This window comes from Panthera pardus, unplaced genomic scaffold (assembly GCF_024362965.1).
Source record: "Panthera pardus isolate Hobbes unplaced genomic scaffold, ASM2436296v1 HiC_scaffold_24, whole genome shotgun sequence".
NCBI lineage: Eukaryota > Metazoa > Chordata > Mammalia > Carnivora > Felidae > Panthera > Panthera pardus.
In genome coordinates, this window is record NW_026526810.1 from 109737835 (window position 1) to 109762077 (window position 24243).

Below are 24243 nucleotides of genomic sequence, written 5' to 3' on the forward strand. Positions count from 1 at the left end.
ACTTCAGGGTGCAGAACAGAGGAGCCCCAAAGAGACGTAGAAATCCCTCTCACAATATCACCCCGGATCCTTTAAGGAAAAAAGATGTCTGTGATAATGTGATGTAAGTTCAAGTCCCTTTATATCTTTTTTTTTTTTTTTTTTTTCTGGTGAGATGAGGGAGGGGTGTCATCATCAGGGCCTGGAGGGGGCACGGCCAGTGCATTTTGCTGCAGCCAGCGCAGAGTGAGAATGTGTGCTCTCTGGGGCACCCTGCGCTGAGCCCGGGGCTCCATTCAGACAGGGTGGGCCCCTGGAGACAGCTGCTTGCTCGGGGCCTGTGGAATGCATGCGGGCTCCCATCCACGAGGCCAGGGCCTCAGGGCTCTGAAGCAATGACTTGGAGTGCAATTATCTGACTTCGTTGTCCTTCTCCCTTCTCTGTGCATTTTCCCAGAAGGGTGACAGGAGCCCCTTGTCCACTTTTGCCCCCTCCCCATCCCCTCTTCGCAAACCTGTGTCCTCCCTGGCTCGACACCCTCTGCTGCACGGCAGGGCAAGAGTTAAAACTCAAAACCCACAGCAAAGAGCGTTCCCCGTACATTTTTTATGAGCTGTAACATCTCCTGAGAGAACGTGGTTGTTCTTCTAACCTGCAGATTGATTATCCCTGTTCCACACAGTGTCAGCTGAAGGGAGAAGCAATTAAAGAGAGCACGGGGGAGTCTCCAGGTTTGCCTGGAGAGCTCCCATCGCTAGTCATGGCCCCGGGTCCTGGGAGGACCTGGGAAGGTTCACGAGACCCAGAGGGACTCACCACTAACCAAACACATGATTAATCGGAACAGGGGTGACTCACATACCGCCATGATAATCTGGGGCACCTCAGCCACTGCCCAGTGAACATAACTCAGCTGCGGTGGTGCTGGTGGAGGTGGCCGTTTGTAGGCCCCGAAGGATTTCTGCCCAACTGGGGAACCAAGTCAAGTTGCATCCATTGTTCCTGAGTCTCTGTTGACCAGCAGAGGGCACAGAAAGCCTTCCTTCGGCATAGACTTTGCTTTCCTCTGGGAACAAACTAAAAGCTAGATTTTTCTAAGCCTTGAGAATCCTAGTTTATGAAAAAAAAAAAAAAATAGGTAAACTGAGACCTGAGGGGCTGCCCGGACGCCCTGGCAAGATGGAGAATGCGGACAGCTGCATGGTTTTCCTGCTTCCGGCCAGCCTCGAGGAGAAAAACCCCACTCCCCGCCAGCACCACGGTCCTGGTGACAGAGGAGGCCACCTGGGGCAGCCCGGGACTGCCCCCCAAGTCCCACCCACGGCTGCCGGGCCCTGTGGCGGCCGAGCCCAGGCTACCTCCCCACAAAGGCTGGTGTCTGCCCGCATTCCTGAGCCATCGACACGGATCACATGCCGACACACGGGCTGCCTCCCCACGCTCTGACGACTCCAGCGGAGCAGGACAGATGGTCTCCCTAATACCAGCAAGTCCTTGCGGCCTGCCTGTCAGGACAGCCCTTCTGCTGCAAGCCGTAGAGGCTTAATGCAAGATGTTGGCATCTTCCTCCCGGCTGGTGTCCTCAAGGAGGGGCGCTACCTGCGGGCTTTTGATGAGGCGGAAGCCGCACGGGCCTCCGTGGGCCTCGCATCCGCAGTAGGCGTGTGGCGGGGAGCTCCGTGGCCCCGGCGAGGGGCGTGTGGCCGGGCAGCCGGGGCCCCGGGGCCTGTGGGCTCGCAGATGGCAAACGCAAACCGGAGCCTGCTCTGAATTTCAAATCGACACAGAGGTTCCTCGGAGCCGGGGACGGTAAACACGTATGGAAGTCGGGATGCTGTTGTGACAGCACTTTGGCCGTCACCTGAGAAGGGTAAGGTGGGTCACCTCCAAAGCAGACAGAAGGCTGAGAGGGTCCCCATGAGTGCAGCAGGGAACACTGCTGGCTAAGGGAATGTCATCTCCTCCTCCTCACCTTCTAGCCTGTTGTCTCTTCTCCTCCTACTAAAAAAAAAAAAAAAAAAAAAAAAAAATCTTGGTTTATGACAAAGGGAACCTTTTAACTGTGTAAAAGTTGGTTACATTTGACTCTGGAATCTCCATTTACATCCACTTTAGACCTTCTCTAGACCCAGCTGAGGGATGTGCAATAATGTGGCTCCCAAATCATCCTGCCAGAGGGACCCTGAGGCCTCAGGAACCACAGGAGCCTGCAGAGCTCAGAAGCTGCTGGGTCCTCAGGGCCTTCCCGGAGCTTGAGAGCTCCTCCTCAGAGCAGATCGGAACAAGGGACAGAAGGTGACAGAAGGTGACGCCCCACGTGACATTGATTGAGGGAGCAGCAAATTGCCTGGGTACCATCCATGTGTGTGAGAGACTGCAGAGTCTGGGTCTGGGAGGGCTGGGAATGATGCTGGCCCAGAGAAGCTGTCTCCAGCAGCAGGGGTTGGGGGTGGGGGTGGGGGGGAATCAGCCCAGAGGCGACTCCCTGAGGGAGCCAGGACTCAGCCCCAGCACGCGGCTGCAAAAGATTCACCCGCTAGCACTCCTTCGAGTCCTTTGAAAAACCCACACCAGCTTCCTTCTTCAGAGCTGGGTTTCCTCAATCTCACCCGCCCATCAAACACTGCCCTGCAGACGAAGAAAACCTATGGGCACTGTCATCACCAGATGACCATTTTCATCTGTAAGTGTTCCGGCCACCTCTTTTCATTCCATGGCAGTCCTGGAGGGTGGGCTGGAGACGCCTAAGGAACCTGAGCCGCAGGGCTGGGACGTAGAAGAGCCCCGCTCCCCAGTGGGGTCTCCGGGGCCCCCTGAGCAGCCAAGCAGGCTTGCGGTCCCATTAAAACTCCCCCTCCGCCCCTTCGCACTCAGCTCAGAGAACGCTCACTGTTCCCTCCCCAGTAGCCAGAGGACGTGAGCTGCCGAACTGTGGCAGAAAGAAAGGTGGCCGGTGCGGAGGGCCAGGCAACAACGGATGGCAGCAGCAAGAGCCCCTGGCAACTTCTGCCCGGCCTCCCGAGGAGAAAGCCCAGCACTGAACCTGTGGCCACCGCCCTGACCCCTCCGCGGCTCCCACCCCCCCGGGGCCTGAAAGCATTTCAGTTGCACCTGGTTGGGAAGTTCTTCAGACCCACATCACATATCTCGCCACCCACTCCATACCCATTGTACAGATGAGGAAAGAGATGCCTGGAAAGGCACAATTCCAAGACAGCGGCATAGTCAAGATGAGGACAGAACTGTGTCTTCTGATCTTCTAGTCGACTGAGGTCACTAAGCCTCCTTCCCTGCCTCTCGCTCTTCAGGACCAACAAGGGAACCATGAGGGTTTTCTTTGAAGAGATTATTAGAATCCCAAATGGCAAAGCAGGGGAAGAGTTGAACTCCACCCTGCCTCATGCACACACACCTGTCCTTGGGGAAATGGGGCTGTATTACCACAGTTGGCCACTAAGTGGTGCCTTTGGGCCATGCACTTGGCTCCAAAGACAATTCTATGAAGAGAACTAGAAAAACACGCTTAACCTTTAAAACAAAACAAAACAAAACAAAAAGGAAAAAACAAGTACGTCTTACTTTGGGTGCAATTCCATGACAGATTGAATACACTTTCCACCATGCCGTGGTTCAGCTTCTCCTGTCCCTGCCCTTTCATTGACTTGAGTACGTGTGATTCCTGTGGCTGTGGGAACCACATAGCCCGGGGCCTGTCCTCATGTCTCACTGATGGGGACACTGGCCTGTCCTGTTCACAAGGCACAAAGTGTGCTACCCAGATCTGGGTACTGCTGCAAGCCCTCCCCAGGGCTGCCTTGGGAACCATCCTCACAACCGGGAGCTGTTGTCCGAACTTGGTCCTGTTTGCTGCAGCTCTCAGCAGAAAAGAGCTCACACCCAGCACTTCCAATGGCCGCTGCCATGCTGATGCTGAGAAATTCATGAAAGGCACCTATGGAAGCGAGCGAGAGGTTTTTCTTTCCAGTGCTCCCTGGAGACTCTTTTGCCATAGAGGTTCCCCGCGTGTGCCTCTTCAGCTATGTTTCTGATGAGCCCATCTTCAATCCAACAGCCATTTACTGAGCACCTACTATATGCTAAGCACCATGCTGGACACTGACCTCGCAAACTGGCTCTTTTTCCATCTTTAACATGAATAGCAGGAGCCTTCCAGCTCAGGTCTTCTTTATGATCCTAAGATTCTATCTGCCTCTTGGGATTTCCTTTCTTTTGATGCTGCTAACTGATCCCAAGCAGATATAATAAGGGAAGTCACCTTGTCTGTGTCAGGGCACCTATATAGAGTGCTGGCTCTCAACCAGGGGTGATTTAACCTCCCAGGGGATGTTTGGTAATATGTGGAAACATTTTTGGTTGTCACAACGTGGGGAGGGGTTACCACTGGCATCTGGGGGGTAGAAGCCAAGGTTGCTGTTCAGCATCCTATAGTGCACAGGGCAGCCCCGCAACAAAGAATTATTGAGCCCAAAATGGAAATAGTGCTGAGGCCAAGAAACCTTGATGTAAAGGGAAAGAAACCTCTTTTTGGTAACCAGAAGCACAATGATTTTCTAATGTGCACTTCTTTTCTGTTCTCCACAATAACGGAGCCCCCTTTGAATTTTCAGCAGTCCCCATTGTCTTTGTTACCTAGGTAGTGGCAGCAGGGAAGGCTGGGCGACACAGCAGAATGAGTTTCGTGGGATGTCAGTTCTGGGACCACATCCAGCAAAGTCCAGATGCTGAGCCCCCTGGAACTGACTTTCTTTATGCTTCCACATCAGGTTCTGGTTGGCTGTCCAAGATCTCAAGAAACAGCCCCTACAGGATGTGGCCAAGAGGGTGGAAGAAATCTGGCAAGAGTTTCTGGCTCCAGGGGCACCGAGTGCAATCAACCTGGACTCTCACAGCTATGAGATAACCAGTCAAAATGTCAAAGACGGAGGGAGATACACATTCGAAGATGCCCAGGTTTGTCTATCATCTGCGTGCATGCTTTCCACTCAAAAGACGTTCATTTGTCCACTCCGCCACCCCACCCTTTAATATAGGTCCAAGGCATTGTGGGTAGCTAGAATTTCAGGTTTTATGGTGTGTAAGGCCATCAGGGGAAACGATTCCAGGTAGGTGTGTAGTGAAATTCTTCCTCGGATTGTCTTCCCAGATTAGTTACGTTACATAGAGATAGACATTTAGTTACAGGTGTTACCTTATCCGGGAGAATCTCAAAGTGTTTTTACGAAATCGTAAGTCCTATAGTAAGTCCGTGGGGGGATCTGGAAACCATAACACAGCATCAGCACAGTGGGTGTAGTCAGCTGCCAGGGCTGTGAGTCAAGCCCACATCTAACTGTGAAGCCCACACTCATACTACCACCCTACACTGCTTCCATAGTGATTTCCAACTCTGCAGTTACTATTTAGGGAGCACCTCTGCATCCCAGGCCCTGTGCTATGTGAGAAGATAGCATAAAGAAGGGCAAAAGCTCCTGTCCTCAAGGAAATTACGGGCTAGTCGGGGAGAGAGACAAGAAAACGGGGAATGTTACCAATGTGAGAAGTGCCCCAAAGGGGTGAGCTCCCGGGTCTAAGGAAGCCCACGGGAAGGACTCCTGTCCCTAGATGCCACAATTGGGCACAGGTTTTGGGGAGGCTGGCAAAAGAAGCAGAAGCCACAGAAGCCACTCTAAATAGCAAGCTTTACCTTGAAGGCTGGAAGGTACTGTTTCTAAAGATAAGCATATGGTCAGTTTTCTACTTCCTGGCCCCTCACTGTGATTCCTTCTCATCCATCCTAACCTGGTGATGGGGCTTAAGGTTTCACTCTTGTCTCCTCAGCCCTCTTCACTTCTCTCACCTGTGGTGTCCCCACATAGAGAATTTGCATAGTTTGCTTTCCTACAGACATTATTGTCTAATTTAGGAAACTCAATGGCCCTGATGCAAATAATAGCATGGGAACACAACCAGTGTCCCTTGTCATCCAGATTTGCCTGGTTATTTGCTCAGGACTTCAGAATGGAAACACCTTCCCAAGCTCAACACTGTAACTGTCTTTCTCTTCCCCTGGCCATGAGCTCCATTAAATGCTGGTCCCAGGCAGATTTGGCTCAATGTTATTGCTTTATGAAAGCTCAAGTCCCTCACCTTCTTTGCAGCTTCAAAGCAAAATATTTAAGTCATGATAAATCTTTTTTTTTTTTTTGGTATGTGTCTGTGTATATGCTCTCAAGCACATATTGATGTATCCTGGTAAGGATAGTGATGGAGAAGCCCCTTGGGTGATAGGGAAGTTCCTTGGGTGATAGAAAAGCTCCATGAGTGATGGAGAAGCTCCTTGGGTGATGGAGAAGCTCCTTGGATCATAGAGAAGAGCTCCTTAGATGATAGAGAAGCTCCTTGAGTGATGGAGAAATTCCATTGGTGATGGAGAAGTTCCATGGGTTATGGAGAAACTCCCTGGGTGATGGAGAAGCTCCTCAGGTTATAGGAAAGCTCCTTGAGTGATGGAGAAATTCCATGGGTGATGGAGAAGTTCCATGGGTGATGGGGAAACTCCCTGGGTGATGGAGAAGCTCCTCAGGTTATAGGAAAGCTCTTTGGGTGATGGAGAAGTTCCTTAAGTGATGGAGAAGTTCCTTAGGTGATAGAGAATCTCTTCACATGAATGATCTGAAACACACAGCTCAACTCTCCATTATTCATGAAATATAAGACTAGGGATACTTGTCAGAACCATGATGCACCCCATCTACTATTATCACTCTGAGCATGACATCAGGAAGGATTTATTTTAATCTTTTATTATGGAAGCGTGTAAACATGTGCAAAAGTGGAAAGAGCAGGACAACAAACCATTATGGATTCTCATCCAGCCTGAGCAATCATCAATACAGGACTGATCTTATTTTGTACCCACACCTACTTTTTCAGCTACCATTGGGTTATTTTTATCTTTTTTTATTTTTAATTTTTTTTAATGTTTATTTATTTTTGAAAGAGAGAGAGAGAGAGAGCCAGGGAGGGGCAGAGAGAGAGGGAGACACAGAATCCGAAGCAGGCTCCAGGCTCTGAGCTGTCAGCACAGAGCCCGACATGGGGCTCAAACCCATGAACTGTGAGATCATGACCTGGGCTGAAGTCGGACGCTTAACTGACTGAGCCACCCAGGCATCCCACCATTGGGTTATTTTTTTTTTTTAATTTTTTTTAACATTTTATTTATTTTTGAGACAGAGAGAGACAGAGCATGAACAGGGGAGGGTCAGCGAGAGGGAGACACAGAATCTGAAACAGGCTCCAATCTCTGAGCCGTCAGCACAGAGCCTGACGTGGGGCTCGAACTCACGGACCGCGAGATCATGACCTGAGCCGAAGTCGGCCACTTAACCTACTGAGCCACCCAGGCACCCCATCATTGGGTTATTTTTAAAGTAAATCTGAGACATTACATCTGAGACCTTAAAAATTAACAACACTCTCTTTATATCATTAAATGTCAAGCAAGTGTTCAAATTTGTAGCAGTTGCATAAATGCCATTTTTTAACCTTATTTTATTTTTATTTTTTTTTAACATTTATTTATTTTTGAGACAGAGAGAGACAGAGCATGAACAGGGGAGGGGCAGAGAGAGAGGGAGACACAGAATCTGAAACAGGCTCCAGGCTCTGAGCGGTCAGCACAGAGCCCGACGTGGGGCTCAAACTCACGGACCGTGAGATCATGACCTGAGCCGAAGTCGGCGGCTTAACCAACTGAGCCACCCAGGTGCCCCTAACCTTATTTTAAAATCCAAATCCAAATCAGGCCCACACACTGCAATAGATTGACATGTCTTTCAAGTGCCTTTTAATTTACAGGTTTCCTTTATATCCCTATTTCTCCCTCACTGCCCTCTTACATTTTATTTCATGAAGAAATTGTATTCTTTGTCCTGTAGAGATTCCCACAGTCTGGATTTTTTTTTTCAGACCGGTGGTGCTATTTAACATGTTCTTCTACTCTCTGTATTTCCCATAAATTAGTAGTTTGATTTAGATATTTAGTTGGGTTTATATTTGATTCTTGTGGGCAAACCTACTTCATAAAGTATGTTGTCCTCTCTTGTCAGAAGACACATAGGTTCTAGTTTTCTCTCTTTTTGTGATTTTAGCAGCTATTGATATTTTTTGCTTAGACCCATGAGTTAATTAGGGGCTACAAAATGGTGATTTTCTAATCCTATCATTTTCTGGATTTATCAGCTGAAATACAAATAATCAAATACATCTACTATTAGATTATCTAATAATACAATTTATATAGGAAAGATAGGATAAGTGATTCTTTCTCTTTTTTCTTTAGTTTTCAAAATAATGTGTGGTTTCTATCATCTTCTAATGGTGACCAGTTAGGGTTTTTGTTTTGGTTTCAGTATCTGTAAACTCATAGGTTTAAACATATTTGATGTGTTTTAGTCCATTTTGCTTATTATTTTTATTGACGCTTGCATTGGGCCACCTCTAGCCAGTACCTCCTTTTAACACAGTCCTCGTAGTCTTTGATGTCATCCAAACAGGAAGGAGGCTAAGATGTTCCAGGCCTTTCCCCAGGCCTGGAATCAGCCATTTCTCCAAGGACCCCTAGTTTCTCTTATTGGGAAATGGTTTTTAGAGACCATAATCTGGGCAATTGGAGGTGCTCGTTGTTCCTGTGTTGGTCATCATTTCTAGGCCTTTTCAGTGGACAGAGCTAGGAAATTGGTGGTTGTTGTTTGTGATAAAGACACATCGTAAGTTCATACTGATTCTTTCTATCCAAATTGAAAATTACAGGGGATTTTATTTAACCTCTTCTTTTTATGTTTGTGCCTCCTTTCTCTATGCTGAGAATCCTGGCTCTCAAGGGTGCCACAGATGGTAGCATTCGTACTTCACATCATTACTCATTCACTGTATCCTCCATTACCACAGAGCAGTCTCAGAGCCCAGTGCCAAAACTACCAGCAATAACATGATCGCTGGTTCTTTAATTGCTGCGTAGTATTCCTTGGGTGGAAGCACCATAGTCTAGCCAACCAGTCCTCTCTTTTTGACATTTATGTTGTTTCTAACTTAAGAAAGATTTGATGGGAAATATTAGGAAGTCAGCAGGTTGTGCCTTGACCAGTTTCTGAATACACAACCTTCGTTAGTACAGTGTTCTGTCATTTTTCAGGTACTTCCACCAACATTATACCCCAGTTGAGGCAGACTAGATACCAGGCTACTCAAAGCCTCTCTAAGTTCCTCATTAACTGTTAGGATTGGTCTCCTGGGAATTCAAATAAAACACTCTTCCTAAACAAACTTGTTTCAACCTGTTTGTTTCTTAAGTGCATTTCCACCATAAACATACAATGTGCTTCTAACTAGCAGTGTGACCTTGGGCAATACTTAAACTCCCTGAGTCTTCCTTTCCTCATCTGTAGAACAGAGGTATAGTGGTCCCTACGCATGGGGGTGGGAAGGGGACCAGGTAAAATGAAGCACATCAACAAGTAAAATGATCTGGCCCACGGTAAGATTGGATAAATACTTACAATTTTATTTTCCTAATGCTATTAATGTATTTGATACTTTTAGGTTTAACATGTTTGGTGAAAAACTTTCAAATAATTGCATGTAATGTTAGCCCCATTTTAGTGTATCTTCCTCCTCAATTTATGTGTATTAGGTGATTATGCAAATAGGGTGATTCTGTAGCCTTTTACGCTAAGCCAGGGGTTGGTTAAAACAAAAACCAAAAAAACTAAACTTCTGTAAAGGGCCAGACAGGATAAATTTTAGGCTTTGTGGGTCATATGGTCTGTGTCACTACTACTCAACTCTGCGACACAAAAACAGCTATACTGTCACAACATTATAATGTAAACAGCATAAAGGAGTGGTTTGGCTATGTTCCAAACAAACCTTATTTATGGACACTGAAAGTTCAATTTCATATAGTTTTTCATGAAATATTATTCTTTTTATTTTTTTCGACCATTTAAAAATGTAAAGACCATTCTTAGCTCACAGCACATAAAGAAATAGCAGGCCAGATGTGAGCCACACGCTGGAGTCTGAGACCCCTGTGCTACACAGTATATCATGAAAATCATTGAAACACTTCAAGAAACCCAGAAAGGTAGAAAATAGAAGGGTGGGGATGGTTAATCTTCTGTTTCTATGGGAGAGAGGTCAGATGGGATCTGTAGCACACCAAACCAACCTGCAAATATTTCCCAGTGGGGGCTGGAGGTCAGAGAGCAGACGGAGGAAAAGTCAGCCAGTCCCAAAATGCTCACACTGCATACCCTTCCTGGTCAACACTGCTGCCTTCACCAGCTACACAGGGGTGATGCAGTAGTTTCTAGGTAAGGAAAAGAGGTTCAAATCCTTAGCAGCCCATGACCTCCCAGGACTTGCACTCATATCTCCCAACTTGTTGGCCAAGTGTCTGCAGCTCAGATCCACGGCCCCTGGATTGTTAGTGCTCAGGGCTCGGGTATCATGCTGAGAGCTCAGGAAACTCTGGTCTCTAAAGAAGGGCCCAGCCGGGAAGCAGGCTCTGATCCTGCTTCTGCCACATGCTTTGTCTAAGATTGTAAGTGTCTAGATGTTTAAGTCTTTTAAGCTTGCTTTCCTCATTTTGTCCAACTGCAAAGTGGGAATGATGACACCCACGCCCTTTGAAATCCTCCCTAGTTGGGATCAGGATCTCTGAGTGGCTTCCTCAGCTGGTCACAAGGGTTCTCATAAGTCCCCTACAGGGGTCAGAACGCCAATGAAATGTGAGCATGTGCCCTACTATCAGGGGTCAGTAGTCAGAATAACGTCTCAGCCAGATTCATGGATTCCTTTGAAATGGGGACTGGGGGTGGGCACAGGCTCTCCCTGAGGATTTTGTTTTTTATCTGACCACATGCATTGTTATAGCAAAGTTAATTGCCTGTGTTTGCTTCCTGTGGAAATATTTCACAAGACACCCCGTCAGCATGGGTCCCGCATTTGCAACTTGTGTTTTGCTGATCCATTTGGCTTTTTTGAAAATTTGGGCCAAGACCAAATCTTCCATAAAGGTCTGTGGGCTGTGACCATAGCCCTCAGCTGTTTGCTGTGTTGTTCCAATTTCAGAGATTTAGCTTTGTAAGGGGAGAAAAAAAAGAAAATGGGCCATGATTTTTTTTTAAAGGACTCAGTTCTTTACACTAAGGATTGACTTCTCTGTCCTCAACCATGGGCATCAGAGGACCTGCACTGTCACTCGCTTGCTATGTGGTCTCAGGCAAGGATCTTGACCTGGCGTGCCTTAGTTTTCTTACCTATAAAATGGGGATGATGTCTTCTGCATAGCCCTCTAAGGATTTGGGGGAAACCAGATGAGCTAATGGCCCTGAAAAATTTTTAAGTAAAAAGTGCTATGTATTTATGTGCATGAACTCACAAAAATTAATGGCTCTAGTATTCCCAAGGTCTTATCATTCCAAGCTTTCTTGGATCAAGAAAACTTCTCCCAAGATGTCCACTTTTCTAAGGAATTCTTAGGAGAAAAATGCAGAAAAAGTACGTGGGAGCCAAATGCTGGGGGCTCAAGTGTCATCATGAAGAATTCAAAAATTCTCACCCTGAAGGTAGTAGGAAAGCTTTGAAGGCTTTGAGAGAAAAAGGGTATCAGAGGATGGTGGGCAGGGAGAGCTGGAGCAAGAGAGGTCTGAATCTTGGGGCATGTAGTCTAAAGCTTTGCTGGTGGTTTTGGGAGGAGAAAATGAAACCGCAAGAAGTATTGAGAACCTAAGACTTCCTCTCTGTGAGTTCACCTCTTTCCAGAGCCTCCCCACAGGCTGCAGGAGGGAGTTGGACATCAGTTGGCTGGCACAGTGGCTGCCTGGCTTCAATTTAAAAAGTCTCGGACATTCCCAGGACTGTGTCACTGGGTCTCTTCAATCATGTGTCCGCCTCCCCATCCATCCACTTCTTGAACATTCTCCCATTCCAGTTGGGAGGCCTTGACCTGTGAGGGAAACTGCAAAGGAAGCAGGAGGCCCCGATGACTTTTTGCCATTAGGCAGAGCTTGTCTATAAGCACACCATTCTTTACAAGCAAAACAAAACAGGCCTAAGAAAACATTTCATTGGGATTGGATTGGATTGGATTGGATTGAATTGGATTGGATTGGATTGGTTTGGGTTGGATTAGGTTGGGTTGGGTTGGATTGGGTTGGATTGGATCGGGTTGGATTGGATTGGATTGGGTTGGATTGGATAGGATTGGATTGGATTGGGTTGGGTTGGGTTGGATTGGGTTGGGTTGGGTTGGTTTGGGTTGGATTGGGTTGGGTTGGGTTGGATTGGGTTGGATTGGATTGGATTGGAAATCTGTCCATCAAATGGACTGACAGTTGTTGAACTGGGCAGACCCAACCATCCTTTGGCTCCAGTTCCTGCAGGTTTCTGTGTTGGCTTCAGAGCTGTCCAAGCCCTGCTGCTTTCCTGACCTACAGCAGCTGCTGAAGTGCCCCACTGAGGCCCCTCTGGGTCTTCCAGCACCTCTGGATTTGCAAGTTCTTTGACGGGAGTGGGAATTTGGTCTTCTTTACCTTTCATAAGTCCCCATGGCACTAAAGTGATACTCTGCATGCAGTTCAGTTTTTTAAAAATTTCCTTGACAACTCAGTCCAAAATTAGAATACTCTCAGCTGCACCTGTGAAGACAAAGGAAGGACAATTTGTCCCGTGGCTTTCCACTTTGAAAAATCTTGCCAAACAACCTCAGGGGACACATATAGTAGGTGATCAATAAATACCGGTTAAATTAAATTTCTACAATATGCCAATTCAGCAAAACTTGGAATATCCAATAAGAGTCAGGTGTTCTAGGCTCTGGGAATGTACAGATCCATAGGAGGGCCCCTTCCCCTAAGTAAGCCTCAGTCTAACTTACTGAAACTCTACCTGGCCATCATCCATGCATGGAATGATCAAAGAGCAACCTCAAGACCAAAATGAGGACCAGTAATGAAAGAGATGAGAAATATACCAGCAAGTCTATACCTCCCTTAAGCAGACAAGAAGCCTCTAGTCAAAAGTTTCTATTATTATCTCAACGAAGATGTTTAAAAGGAACTTGATTAAGGAATGCAAGGCTTCTAACATTTCCTTTTGTTAAAAGCCAGAGCCCAACTCTTAAAAACTGAGAACAAAATGAGGGTTGATGGAGGGTGGGAGGGAGGGGAGGGGAGGTGATGGGCATTGAAGAGGGCATCTTTTGGGATGAGCACTGGGTGTTGTATGGAAACCAATTTGACAATAAATTTCATATATTAAAAAAAAAAATCCAGAGCCCAGTGGAATACACATTTACGTTTGTCCCAGATTACTCAGAAATAGGAGCCTTTGTAGCCTGGTGAAGGCTGTTCATCTTTGCTCTAGTGGTGGAGGTGGGTGGCTTTGTGTGCCTGTATCACAAGACTGCACCAAGTTTCCTGATATTAATCCTCAATTGGAGGGCATTTCCTGGTAGACTTCCCATGCCAGACCTATTTTAATAAAGAATGCCACAGCACTGCTGGCTCCAGGAGTTACTCATTTTATTCTGTGGGTGGTTTTATTTTAGGAAGATGAACAGCAGAGGGAGGGATACATCTTCCAAAAGAACAAATCCGTTGTTTGTGATCTGGTCCTGCTTATTACCACACAGACTAGTAGTTCCTGGAGAGAAGACACCAGAGAACTAAATGCCAAAATTTCGTTGTCGATCCTTCATAGATTTCTTGCACCAAACCCCGTGACTTTGAAGAGGAAAAGGAAAACACTTGTCTAAGTTGATACCCGTGGTATTTGGGTACATGAAAGGCAATACACAAAGATGGCTTCAAAGCTACTCTTATGTAAAGAATAGGAATTGAACCGCATCAAATTACTGCACCTTTTGGTCAAATTGAACATGCTAATACAGATGATTTGCAGGGTAAAGACCAATGAGAATGTACTCTTACATTCTCTTATGATTTGACTGCTGCATTGCATAGAAACAAGCATCCTCTTGTTCTGCTCAGAAGGACAAAGAAACCCAAATGAGGGCTTCTCATTTAAGATCCATATGACTCTAGGATGGTCAGCCAAAGCTGCCTCCGTGAGGACAAGCTACCACCTTTCACGCAAGTGGGTATCCATATTGCCATGTCATTCTTTCTATTGTCTCTCCTATAACTGTTTAGCAGATACTGATTTAGGACCCACATCAAGACTTTACCACTGTGCAACCCTATCTTCTGTCCTCCTGCAGGACCAGTGTTTAAACAAGTGCTAATTTTCCCTAGGCCTCCTCTAACCATGCCTGGGATCTGAAGGCTTTTGGTTTAGGATATTCAAGAGTCTCTCGAAAGGGATCTGCTCAATGACTTGCTTTGCTACACATTTGCTGCTTATGGCTGCCCAAGGGCTCAGTCAGCCCCCAGAGCTTTGTCAGAACAGGCCCTTCCTTCTGGTGTAGAAGGCAAGTGGTACACAGCCTGTGAGGTAAGAAGCCCGAGCCAGTTGATCTGGGTGACCCAGCTGTTACCATCACTGATGATGGAGGTAGTAAATGGTTCCCAAAGGGTGGTTCACCTACTACTAGGATGGCTCAGCTCAGGACTCAAGAGGAGACCCCTAACGTTTCTGCTGGCCACACACTGAGGGCTTCTTTTGTCCCCCACGCAGCACTGACGCCCTGGAAACCCCAGCTGAAGGATGATGAAAAGCAACATGATGCCAGGGAAGAGCATGAGCTTGGGGAGTCACACAGTTCTGGGTTCAAATCCTAGCTCTGTACTTGGGCCAGTCACTTAACCTTTTAGAGTTTCGGTATCCTTATCTATAACGTAGGGCTATTTCAGTCTCAGCACTGATTCAAAGCAAACAATAGCAACTAAATAAAATAATGTAACTGGGCTCTGCCTCACCTTTCCTCCCACCCCAGGAATCTTGCATTCTTTGGTCTCACCCCTGTGTCATCCCTAGCAAGGGCAGTCACAACACGAAAGCCAATTATTATTATTACTTTACATGTGCACAGTTTTTGTAGTGCTCTCACTGCTATTTGGGCATTTAATCATGTGATCGGCAGGGCCGGAGAGGGGCAGAGTCAGGACCTGAATCTTAGTCTTTGGCTTCCACCACTGAACAACATCACATTCTGCCTCGCGGGCTCATTTCCTCTAACAGATTGCAACGGACCCAGCAGTTCCCAAAGTCTAGATGTTGTTCCGGGAAGCCTGGGTGTGAAGGGCAGAGATGAGGCACATGTATCTGCAAAAAGAAAAATAGGGCACTTGAAAATCACAAGAAGGGCTCTTGGCATCTGTGCAATGCTCCAGCTGAGTGGTTTCCCACTCCAGGAGGATGTTCGAAGGCTGGGAAATGAGGCCGTAGCTGGTTTAGGACCCCACAGCAACGAGGACATGAGGGTGCTCTCAAGTAATTCAGCTGTTCTAGCAGGCCTGGAACCCAAGGCTCCCGGCTTTTGTCTGATTACCTTCCCCAGTGCTTGTGAGGGTCACTGTGCTTTGCCTAAAGTTAAAGGAGATTTCCAAATGAGGACTATCATAGCAAAACATTCTTTGAAGCCGGTGTGGTTTTGAGACAGCTTGCACCGCTCGCTCCTCCCAGCTCCCACGTGTCTTGCACCCTACTGATCCCAGTTGTCTTGCTTCTGCCTTAGCATCCCAGATGAGCAGAGCTCTCCGTCCTGGGGCTGGGCCCAGAAAGGGAAATGAGGGTGGAGTGTCCCATCAAGGTGACATCCCGGTACTATAACCGTCAACCGCTCTGGGGGTGTGATGCCCAAACCCCACAGAGAACTGTGGGTAAGATGTCCAGTATGATTTAGGGCCCTAGAGCATCAGTGGCTCAGCCTATGGAGAACCACCCTCACCCTCCCTGGAGTAGGTGATACCCTTCCCTTGTGCGGGAAGGCAGATGTGGACCCTGGTTGTTCTGCTTGTTCATGGTCCACTCAGCTATCTCTTTTTGAGGAAAGGAAGGGGAAGGAAGAAGGAGGAGGAGGGGGAGGAGGAGGAAAACTAAGGAAAAGAGGAAAGAAATGACAAAGGAGGGAAGGGAAGAAAGGAGAGAGAAAAGATGGGAAGGAGGGAGGATGGGAAGGGAAGATAAGACAAGAAAAGGCAAAGAAGAAATGGGAAGATCAAACTTATTTTTCTCTAGCCCCTGAGGAATTCTGTCAGTGGGGGCTCCCTGGTTCTGCCAGTAGCTCCCTTGCTCTTTGCAGATTCTGGATATACGTTTCCCTTAAGACTGGTTGTCTGCAAAGCAGGGGAAACAAACCAGAACCTCCCATAAATCAGGAGAGGTCACTGCCAAGAGCTTTGTACACTTGCTGTCCCTGGCAGTGATAAACTCATTGCATTTGGGAACTGGCCAAAGACCCTGAGTCCTATCTTAATTCTCATTCCCAGAAAAACCTCAGCTCTCCTTTCACCCACCCCCTGTTTACTGTCTTTGTGCTTCTTCAACAAAGCTGGCAAGGAGGAAGGAACAGAGTTCCATAAACTGGGCACATCAAAGGCACCATTTCTTGGCTTGGGGGAGCAGAGGAGTGTGGGGGAGAGTCATGGATCTCTGGACTGTGGGAAATAGAGGCCCAGGCCTGAAGCCTCCATGGGCCCTGCCGGGGACACGGGAGATCTGCACACATCATCAGATTGTCTCTCTCAGACCTGTGCCTTGCATCTGCTGTTGTTACTTTCGTGGTTGTTCCCTCACAGGGTAATTTGAGACTGTCCTACTGATGGCCAAGGGCTAGCGATGGCGTTGACAGATTAAGACCGCCTTATTGAACCCACCCCCAACAGGTCATGTCCTCACTCTCTACCTCTCCCCATACCATCCCCAGCTTGGCTCTGGCTCTGAAGTTGGCATGTGACATGGAGAAGATGACAGCAGTGTCCACACTTCTCCTCTGACCCACATGGAGCCCCTGGAGAGTAGACCATCCCGGTCAGCCACTCCATCCTGCTTGCCCCTTCTTGCTCTGGTTGACCATCTATGCAGCGGAAAGACCAGATTCACCAACCCTCCATCCCCTCGGAACTGGGAGATACTTTTCTCTCTGTCCACTCACATCTTCCTACCTTGATGAGGCTCTGTGGTTGTTTAGATGATGCTTCCCTCTCTCTGGCAGGGTAGGCCACCCATCCCATACGCAACATTCACAGCACCCTGTGCTTATGCTTCTTCTTCGTAGCTTGTAGCTCAAATACACCCCCAGATCTACAAAGGTGACTTATGGGAGTGGGCCCCACCGCAAGAAGCCAAGCAAAATTCACTAGTGGCTGGACCTGAGACTGCTTTGGGGGGAGTAGTCTATCCCCTTCGCGCATCAATCTTACCTAATAGAATCGAAGCTTCACGACAGCAGGGGCCTCATCTGTCTTGTGCAGGCTGTAACCTCAGTGCCTGACAGAGTGCCTACACCTAGTAGGTTCTCGTTAAACACTTGCTGAATATTTCTGTGACTAAATGTTGGGGAATCCGCTTTATCCTGCTCTTTTTTAATTGACAGTTTCCTTCTTTTAACGGACCAGGCTTTTCCATCCCACAGTGAGGTTGGCAGAATTAGCTGGATCGGGGGAGAACTGTGTTGCCAAAGCCAGAAGGGCCAGGCTAGGAGGGATTTCCTTACCTCTCTTGGGGCAGTGAAGAGGGGGTGGGGGTAGGGACTGTTTTGTGAGATATACCTGGGATTTATATTCCTCTGAGAAGTCAGAATAAGAAGCAGGGACCTGTTACCTTGGAGAGGGGTTTGGAGAGGGCCCAGGCATGAGTGACAGGTCTCTCCTGATGACTCAGGAGCCACCTGGCTCTGTCAGCCGGACAGAAGCGATGCCTGAGACAAGAAGGAGACAGTGAGTCATTTTTACTCTGGATTCACATTTGTACCTAAGATTTAAACGTTAGAACAATTTAAAGAGACTACATATGAAAACAAAGACCAAAGCAGTGCTTTGGCCTCAGCTCTGAGGCCATTAGAGATGACCCAAGATGTTCACACATGGGATTCCTTTGAACTGAGTGTGAGCCCCGCTCCCCTTCCATGCAGAGGGCACAAACTGACGTGACCATAAACCACAATACATATGGAGCCTGCAAACTTGCTGGGTGTTAAACTCAGACAAGCACTTCAGTGACCCTGGAAACAATGTAGATTCCACTAACACGGAACCCATATAATAAGAGATAAACACATATTGTTCCCACCCTCAAGGAATTTAAACTAGAGCGGGCTGGATTTTTGTCTGAAATTTGCAGGCAGTGAAGCATGTTCTCACTAAGTGTGTTAAACGCAACACGTCTGGGTTATCAAAGTCGGTTCAAATCCAAGCCAATGTTGAGTTTTGCTTGGCTTCTTGCAGTGGGCCATCCCATCAGCTGGGTTGCACCCTGCTGTTGTAAACGTGGGGGCATTCCAGGAGGAATGAAGCAGGTGCCTGAACTGAAGATGAGATGGAAAAGGATCCATATGCGGCCAAGGAGTTTGTTGCTTTCTACTTTCACTTTCTTTTGAAGTGGGAAGGGAGAGGCTCCCAGCAAACCCTTGCCGTTGTCAAAGGTTCCTCTGGGGTGCAATAGAAGCCTAGCCAGGTATCTCTACAATGTGCTCCCCCCACTCCAGCTAAGGGGAGACCTCTCTTCCTCTACCCTCCCCTGGAGGGCAAGTACCCAAGGAAGAGGTCCCTAATGACCAATCCAGCCTCTCAACTGAGCACTGTCTCCTCACTGACCAGCTTTTCATTCCCTCAAGTGCTGGGGTCCTTGTCCAGCTTCACGGGATGAACAGTGAGTGAACATAAGGGAAGATGCGTCCTCTGCCAAGCCAGCCTCTGCCGGCAATCCCACCATCCCTAGTTAAAGCCCGCTGTCCCTCTTAATAGGTCCTCTCTTGCGACAGCCAGGCTCTCCTGCTGAGGCACTTTCCATCACAACTGATAAGTAACGTTTTTTCAATCAACAAACTCCCTCTTTTAAGGAACCAGGCTTTTCCTGCCCTTGTTGAGGACAGATCTGTTAGGAAGGGCCCACAAACTATAGGGATTAGCTGGAAGTCAAGGGTGAAATTCATCACCAAGACCAGAATGCAAATGCCTCGAGGAGCCCAGGAGAAGAGAGAATACTACGCCACAGCATCTGCCCCTCCTGGATAGAAGCCCTAGGCCCGCTGCACTTGCTCACGTGCTCCGTAAATGGTTGCCAAGGGCACCCTTTCAGGATGGGATGGTGACCCTAACATGTACAACTGACCTAATTGCATCATTGCCTATGTTTTTTTTTAATTAAGCCTTTTCTTCATTTTCTTAATGTTTATTTATTTTTGAGAGATAGATAGAGTGTGAGTGGGAGAGGGACAGAGAGGGAGGGAGACACAGAATCCGAAGCAGGCTCCAGGCCCTGAGCTGTCAGCACAGAACCCGTCGTGGGGCTCCAACCCACGAACTGTGAGATCATGACGTGAGCCGAAGTCAGACGCTTAACCGACTGAGCCACCCAGGGGCCCTTTTAATTAAGCTTTTTATTTTGAGATACTGCTAGATTCACATGCAGTCATAAGACATAATACAGAGATGTACCATTTATCCAGCTTCCTGTAATGGTAACATCTGCAAAACTATAGTATGATTTCATAACCATGATATTGACATTGCTACATCCACTGAGTATCAGATTTCCCAATTTTACTTGTACTCATGTGCATCTGCGTGTGTGTGTGTGTGTGTGTGTGTGTGTTTAGTTCTGTACAGCTCCATCACGTGTGTAGGACAGAGAGGCATTTCATCACTGCAAGAATCTTTCATTTTGTCTTTTTTTATGTTTTTTTAATTTTATTTTAATTTTTTTTATAATTTATTGTCAAAACGGTTTCCATACAACACTAACCTCCCATCCCATCCCCCTCCCGTCCTTAACCCCTGGCAACCACTCATCTGTTGTCTGTTTCTATAATTTGTCATTTCAAGAACGTTATATAAATGGAATTGTACAGTATGTAACCTTCTGGGGATTCCCTTGAGATTTCGCTCATCATAATTCCCTTGAGATTCATCCAAGTGGCTGGGTGTATCAGTACTCGGTCCTTCTCATTGCTGTGCCTGTGGTTTTAATCATTAAGCAATATTGCATCTCAACATGGCACCAAGGCCCAATTACAAAGACTTTGGGACGTGACCCTTGAGGATGTTTCATGCTAAGAGAGAAAATACATTTTGTTTGGTGTTTCTGGGTGGGGCAAAACAAAACAAACATTGCAAGTGTTTCTAGATACACGGAAGCATGCCTGTGTGTTTCTTTCCTAAACCAGTGGCCAGTTGGGTTGTGATTCCCCTTAGCCAGTTGGGTTGTGGCTGATAGTTCTTTCTTGCGTCTTCCCACTTCTTCCCCCTCCCAGGAACACATCTACAAGTTGATGAAGAGTGACAGCTATGCCCGCTTCCTCCGGTCAAATGCCTACCAGGACTTGCTGCTGGCCAAGAAGAAGGTATCATTGGGAAGGGCAGGCCCGCCTTTCTTAGCACTGTTGACCCTTGCCTGCTGCTTGCTGCTGGCGTGAAATGAGATTATCATCCCTTGGGTTTTATTTATTTTCTCTTTCCTTCTTTCCCTTCTCTATCTGCTCCCTCTCTAAGGGAAGACAGAACTGTCACCACCCCAGCACCCCCACCCCCAGCCGCCACCAAGGTCCCCAGTGTGGCTTCCTGTCTCCATGTTCCCATTACCTTGGTCTGCAAGTGTTCTGCCCACAGCAGGGAGCATAACCAAATACTGAGTCCACAGTGGCTTGGCACAAGGATTCAGGGCTAGCAGTGACCCCAACGAGTCCCTCAGGAAACCAGAAAGAGACCCTCACTACAAAATCCAACCCCCTCACTACAGATTTTATCTCCCTGACCAACTCAGGGATGAAGATGAGGCAAGGATCGGGGCAGAACATCTGGGTAGAAAATCTTACACGTGCCGAGCCCCTCCTCCAGTTCCCAGTCTGGTCCCGGAAGTCATTCCTGGGATCATTCCCTCCCTGATACCCCTTTCCCCTCCCTCCCCGACCCCACAGCGTTTGCCTTTTCTTTTAGCCATAAAGTAGGTGCACCCCAGCTTCTTATTCCTCCTCCCCTTGGAATCAAGTCATGTTCCCTGCAGACCTTGACGTCTGGAGTTGGGGGCGGGGGGGTGCCCGGGGACCCTGGGCACGTCAGTGGCGAGGGGCAACTGAAGCAGGAGGAACTCAGCTGGATTTGGGGAAGGAGGGAAGGGAGAGCAGGGAGGGGCATGGGGTCTGGGAAAGGGGAGGCAGGAGAGATGATGGCCCAGGATTCCAGTATCCCTGCGAACCCTCTACACTTTGCCACCTGTGCTCTGAGACCCACGTGTGGTTAAGTGTGGCTCTCCTTGCACTCACATCCACACTTTCGTGCCACGCTAGCTATGTGCACCCCTCTTCTCCCCTCCCAGCCAGCCAGCCCCAGTCCCTAAGCATGTGGTTGTCCACCACCACACTGTCTGTCAAGCCGCGTCCCCCCAGCCACGCGGCCCTTCTTTCTGTGTACTGTCGACCTCATGTGCCAGGATCCTGTCTGCGTATCTGGTCAGTACCATTTAACTCCAGAGTCTAGAAGAGCATTTATATCCTGCTATCCTGCTGTTAGATAGCCCTGAGAAAATCCCTGATAGTCTGAGAAGGGAAAAAGGACTTCTGGAAAGCCCAGGTTGTCAGAAACCCAGCTTTATTGGTTGCCTGCACCCTGTCCATCAAATGTCACTACTGTGATGGAAAATGGAAAGCCTGGCCTCTTGCCAGCTCCCTTACAGGAGGATGTAGATAGAGGGGGCTCTGATGGAGGGGAACATCAGATGCCCATTTTTTTCAAGAAAGGTTATGGACACTTCTGGTATCTCCAACCCAGATCTCATGGGAGATGGTCGAAGCAAACGTTCCCCTTTCTCGTGGCTCCAGACCCTGAACTGATCACAGTCTGGAGAAATTCTGAGGCTCTAGCAGTCTGGCCCCTCCAAGCCCATCTACATACCCAGGAGAAGCCAGGAGCCACTCAGTCTCCTTGTGGCTTTGAACTCAAGGGGAGAGCACACCCCGGGCTCAGGGAGTGGAGCTGATACTCCTGTGCCTGCAAGTCTTCCCGATCCCGTAGGAGGTCACGTGAGGGAGGAACCCACGGCTTTCCTGTGAAACATTACGCATGAAACTCACTAGAATTACCCTCCCAGCCCCCAGATTATAGGACGGTCTTCGGCAGAAAAGCTCTTACCGATGCCAACACCCTTTCAATATCCAGGGGTCAGTTGTTGCCAAAAACAGTGACAAAACCTACTTTTTTTTCCCATTTCTCCCTGAGAGTCTCCAGGTGTGGACTGGATTTGTAACTCAGCATTTTCAGGTAGGCCTAGAGTGCCTTGATTTCAGAGATGGGCTTTCCATGTGACATAAATGTCCAGATCATGAAGGTACGTGAGAGTCACAAGCTCCAGCTACGAGAGGGGACGTGGACGGGCCTCGCTTTTTCTGCTTTTCCATCTCGTGATGGAGTCTGGAGCCACAGCCTCCTGAGCCTTCATCCCTAGTTCACCCTCTGTCCTAATGATGTCAAAGATAAGGTTAGTCACTCTGGCAAACCAGGTTCTCAAGGGGCAGGTGAGCTGGGTTTTGAGGGCTCCTCCGGGACAATTAAGCACCCATGATGATTTTCCAGGGTAGCTCGGAGGGCTCGTGCAAGGCAGGAACCCAAGTGAGTCAGGCTGACGGCTACCCTCTGTAAACACCAGCCCAGTAGCCAGAGGTCAGGAGTGGTAGGCACACCGTGCTAGCTGCAGGGCTCAGGAGCAGCCTGACCCAAGCCAAGTGTGTGCCACCTCGGGCCGCCCACCGATTGAAGCTGAGTCCTGCTGTCCCCAGAGCCGAGACTTGGTACGGTACCCTTCGGCTCCTTGTGTAAGGAGAAAGACCAGCCTGGCTCTACCGTGGGGTGTCGTGTGTGTGTGTGTGTGTGTGTGTGTGTGTGTGTTGTGTTTTCCTTCTGCAACATCCTGTCTTCCGGCAGCCAGCTGAGGGGACGGGGGCATGACTGCCAAAGAAGCCCTCTGACCTTGTCCACACAGACAGGCAGCTGCCCTTTGCCTGCCCCTCTGCTTTCGGCACACTGGAGACCCACAGACACCCAGCTGCTTGTGCAGCTCTCCAGTTTCCATTATTTGCTGTGTGTGTGTGTGTGTGTGTGTGTCCATGTGAGTGATTGTACTCTCCAGATTTCCCAGCCTCAGGCTCAGGACCCTGGAACAGGGCTCTGGGATAAACTAGCAAAGATTCGGGATGTAATTCTCTCCCAAAACCTCTCAGAAAAGCTAGAAACTTAGGGAGAGGGTCAGGTGCCCACCAAAGCCTCCTCTCCTTCTGTGGTAGTGAGTGACTAGGCTTGGGGGAGCATTCACGGGCTTTGTCTCTTCTGGTCCATGTCACGGGCTCCTTAGCTAAGAGTTCTCCACAGCGGTCCTTGAGCCTCCTGTAGCCTGCCCTGTGTAAAACTTAGAAGGGGTCACCTGCCTGCGTACCGAGAGAGCATTTTCTGTCCAAAATACTCCTTCTGAGGCCCAAGGCCCTTTGCCGAATAAAAGGGCATGCGTAGACACTCGTTGCTCTAAGAACACAGAATGAAAGTCAACAGGGGGCCACTAGGCAGTCACCAAAGTTAGCAAACTCTCTGGCTGCATCTGGGTGGGAAAATCCCAGAATCCCAACCCAGACTGTAGATGCAATTGACGACCTCACCTTGCCCATGGCCACTTCCTGATGTCTCATCAGCATCCCCGACAGACCACCCGGCCCTCAGAGCTAGTCTGTTCTGGGTCCCCACTTGGGGCCCTAGATGTCTGCCTGCAGGTTAAAGGACACACACCAGGGGCTCCTGCCCATGAGCACAGCCAGTGGAGCAGGCCGCTCCAAACTGCTGACCGTGGCCCCGTGCAAAGGCACAGGCGCTCCCACTCCGAGCCCTGCAGCGTGACAGATGGCCCCTAGAGAAGCAAACACCCCTCTCTCCTAACTGCTCCAAGAGGCAGCACCATTTCCGGCAGGCTTGTTTTCTGTCTCTCCCACTGACTCACCTACAGCGCTGGCCGCTTCTCTTTTCCCATTTTTTCGCCCTGTTTTGCTGTTGTTTTTGCTCATTAGCTGCCGCTGCTGCTATTTGGAAACCACGTGTAAG

The 24243-nt window shown here is 48.4% G+C and overlaps 1 protein-coding gene across 15 annotated transcripts in view; it reads left to right on the plus strand.

The window, feature by feature from the left end:
• RGS6 (regulator of G protein signaling 6) overlaps positions 1 to 24243 on the plus strand; it is a 603251-nt gene that overhangs the window by 544671 nt on the left and 34337 nt on the right. For all 15 annotated transcript variants that reach the window (XM_019451344.2, XM_019451340.2, XM_019451341.2 and 12 more), the window contains 2 exons: positions 4765 to 4951; positions 20421 to 20510. In XM_019451344.2, the coding sequence (XP_019306889.1) occupies positions 4765 to 4951; positions 20421 to 20510 (277 nt within the window). The remainder of the gene's footprint in view (positions 1 to 4764; positions 4952 to 20420; positions 20511 to 24243) is intronic.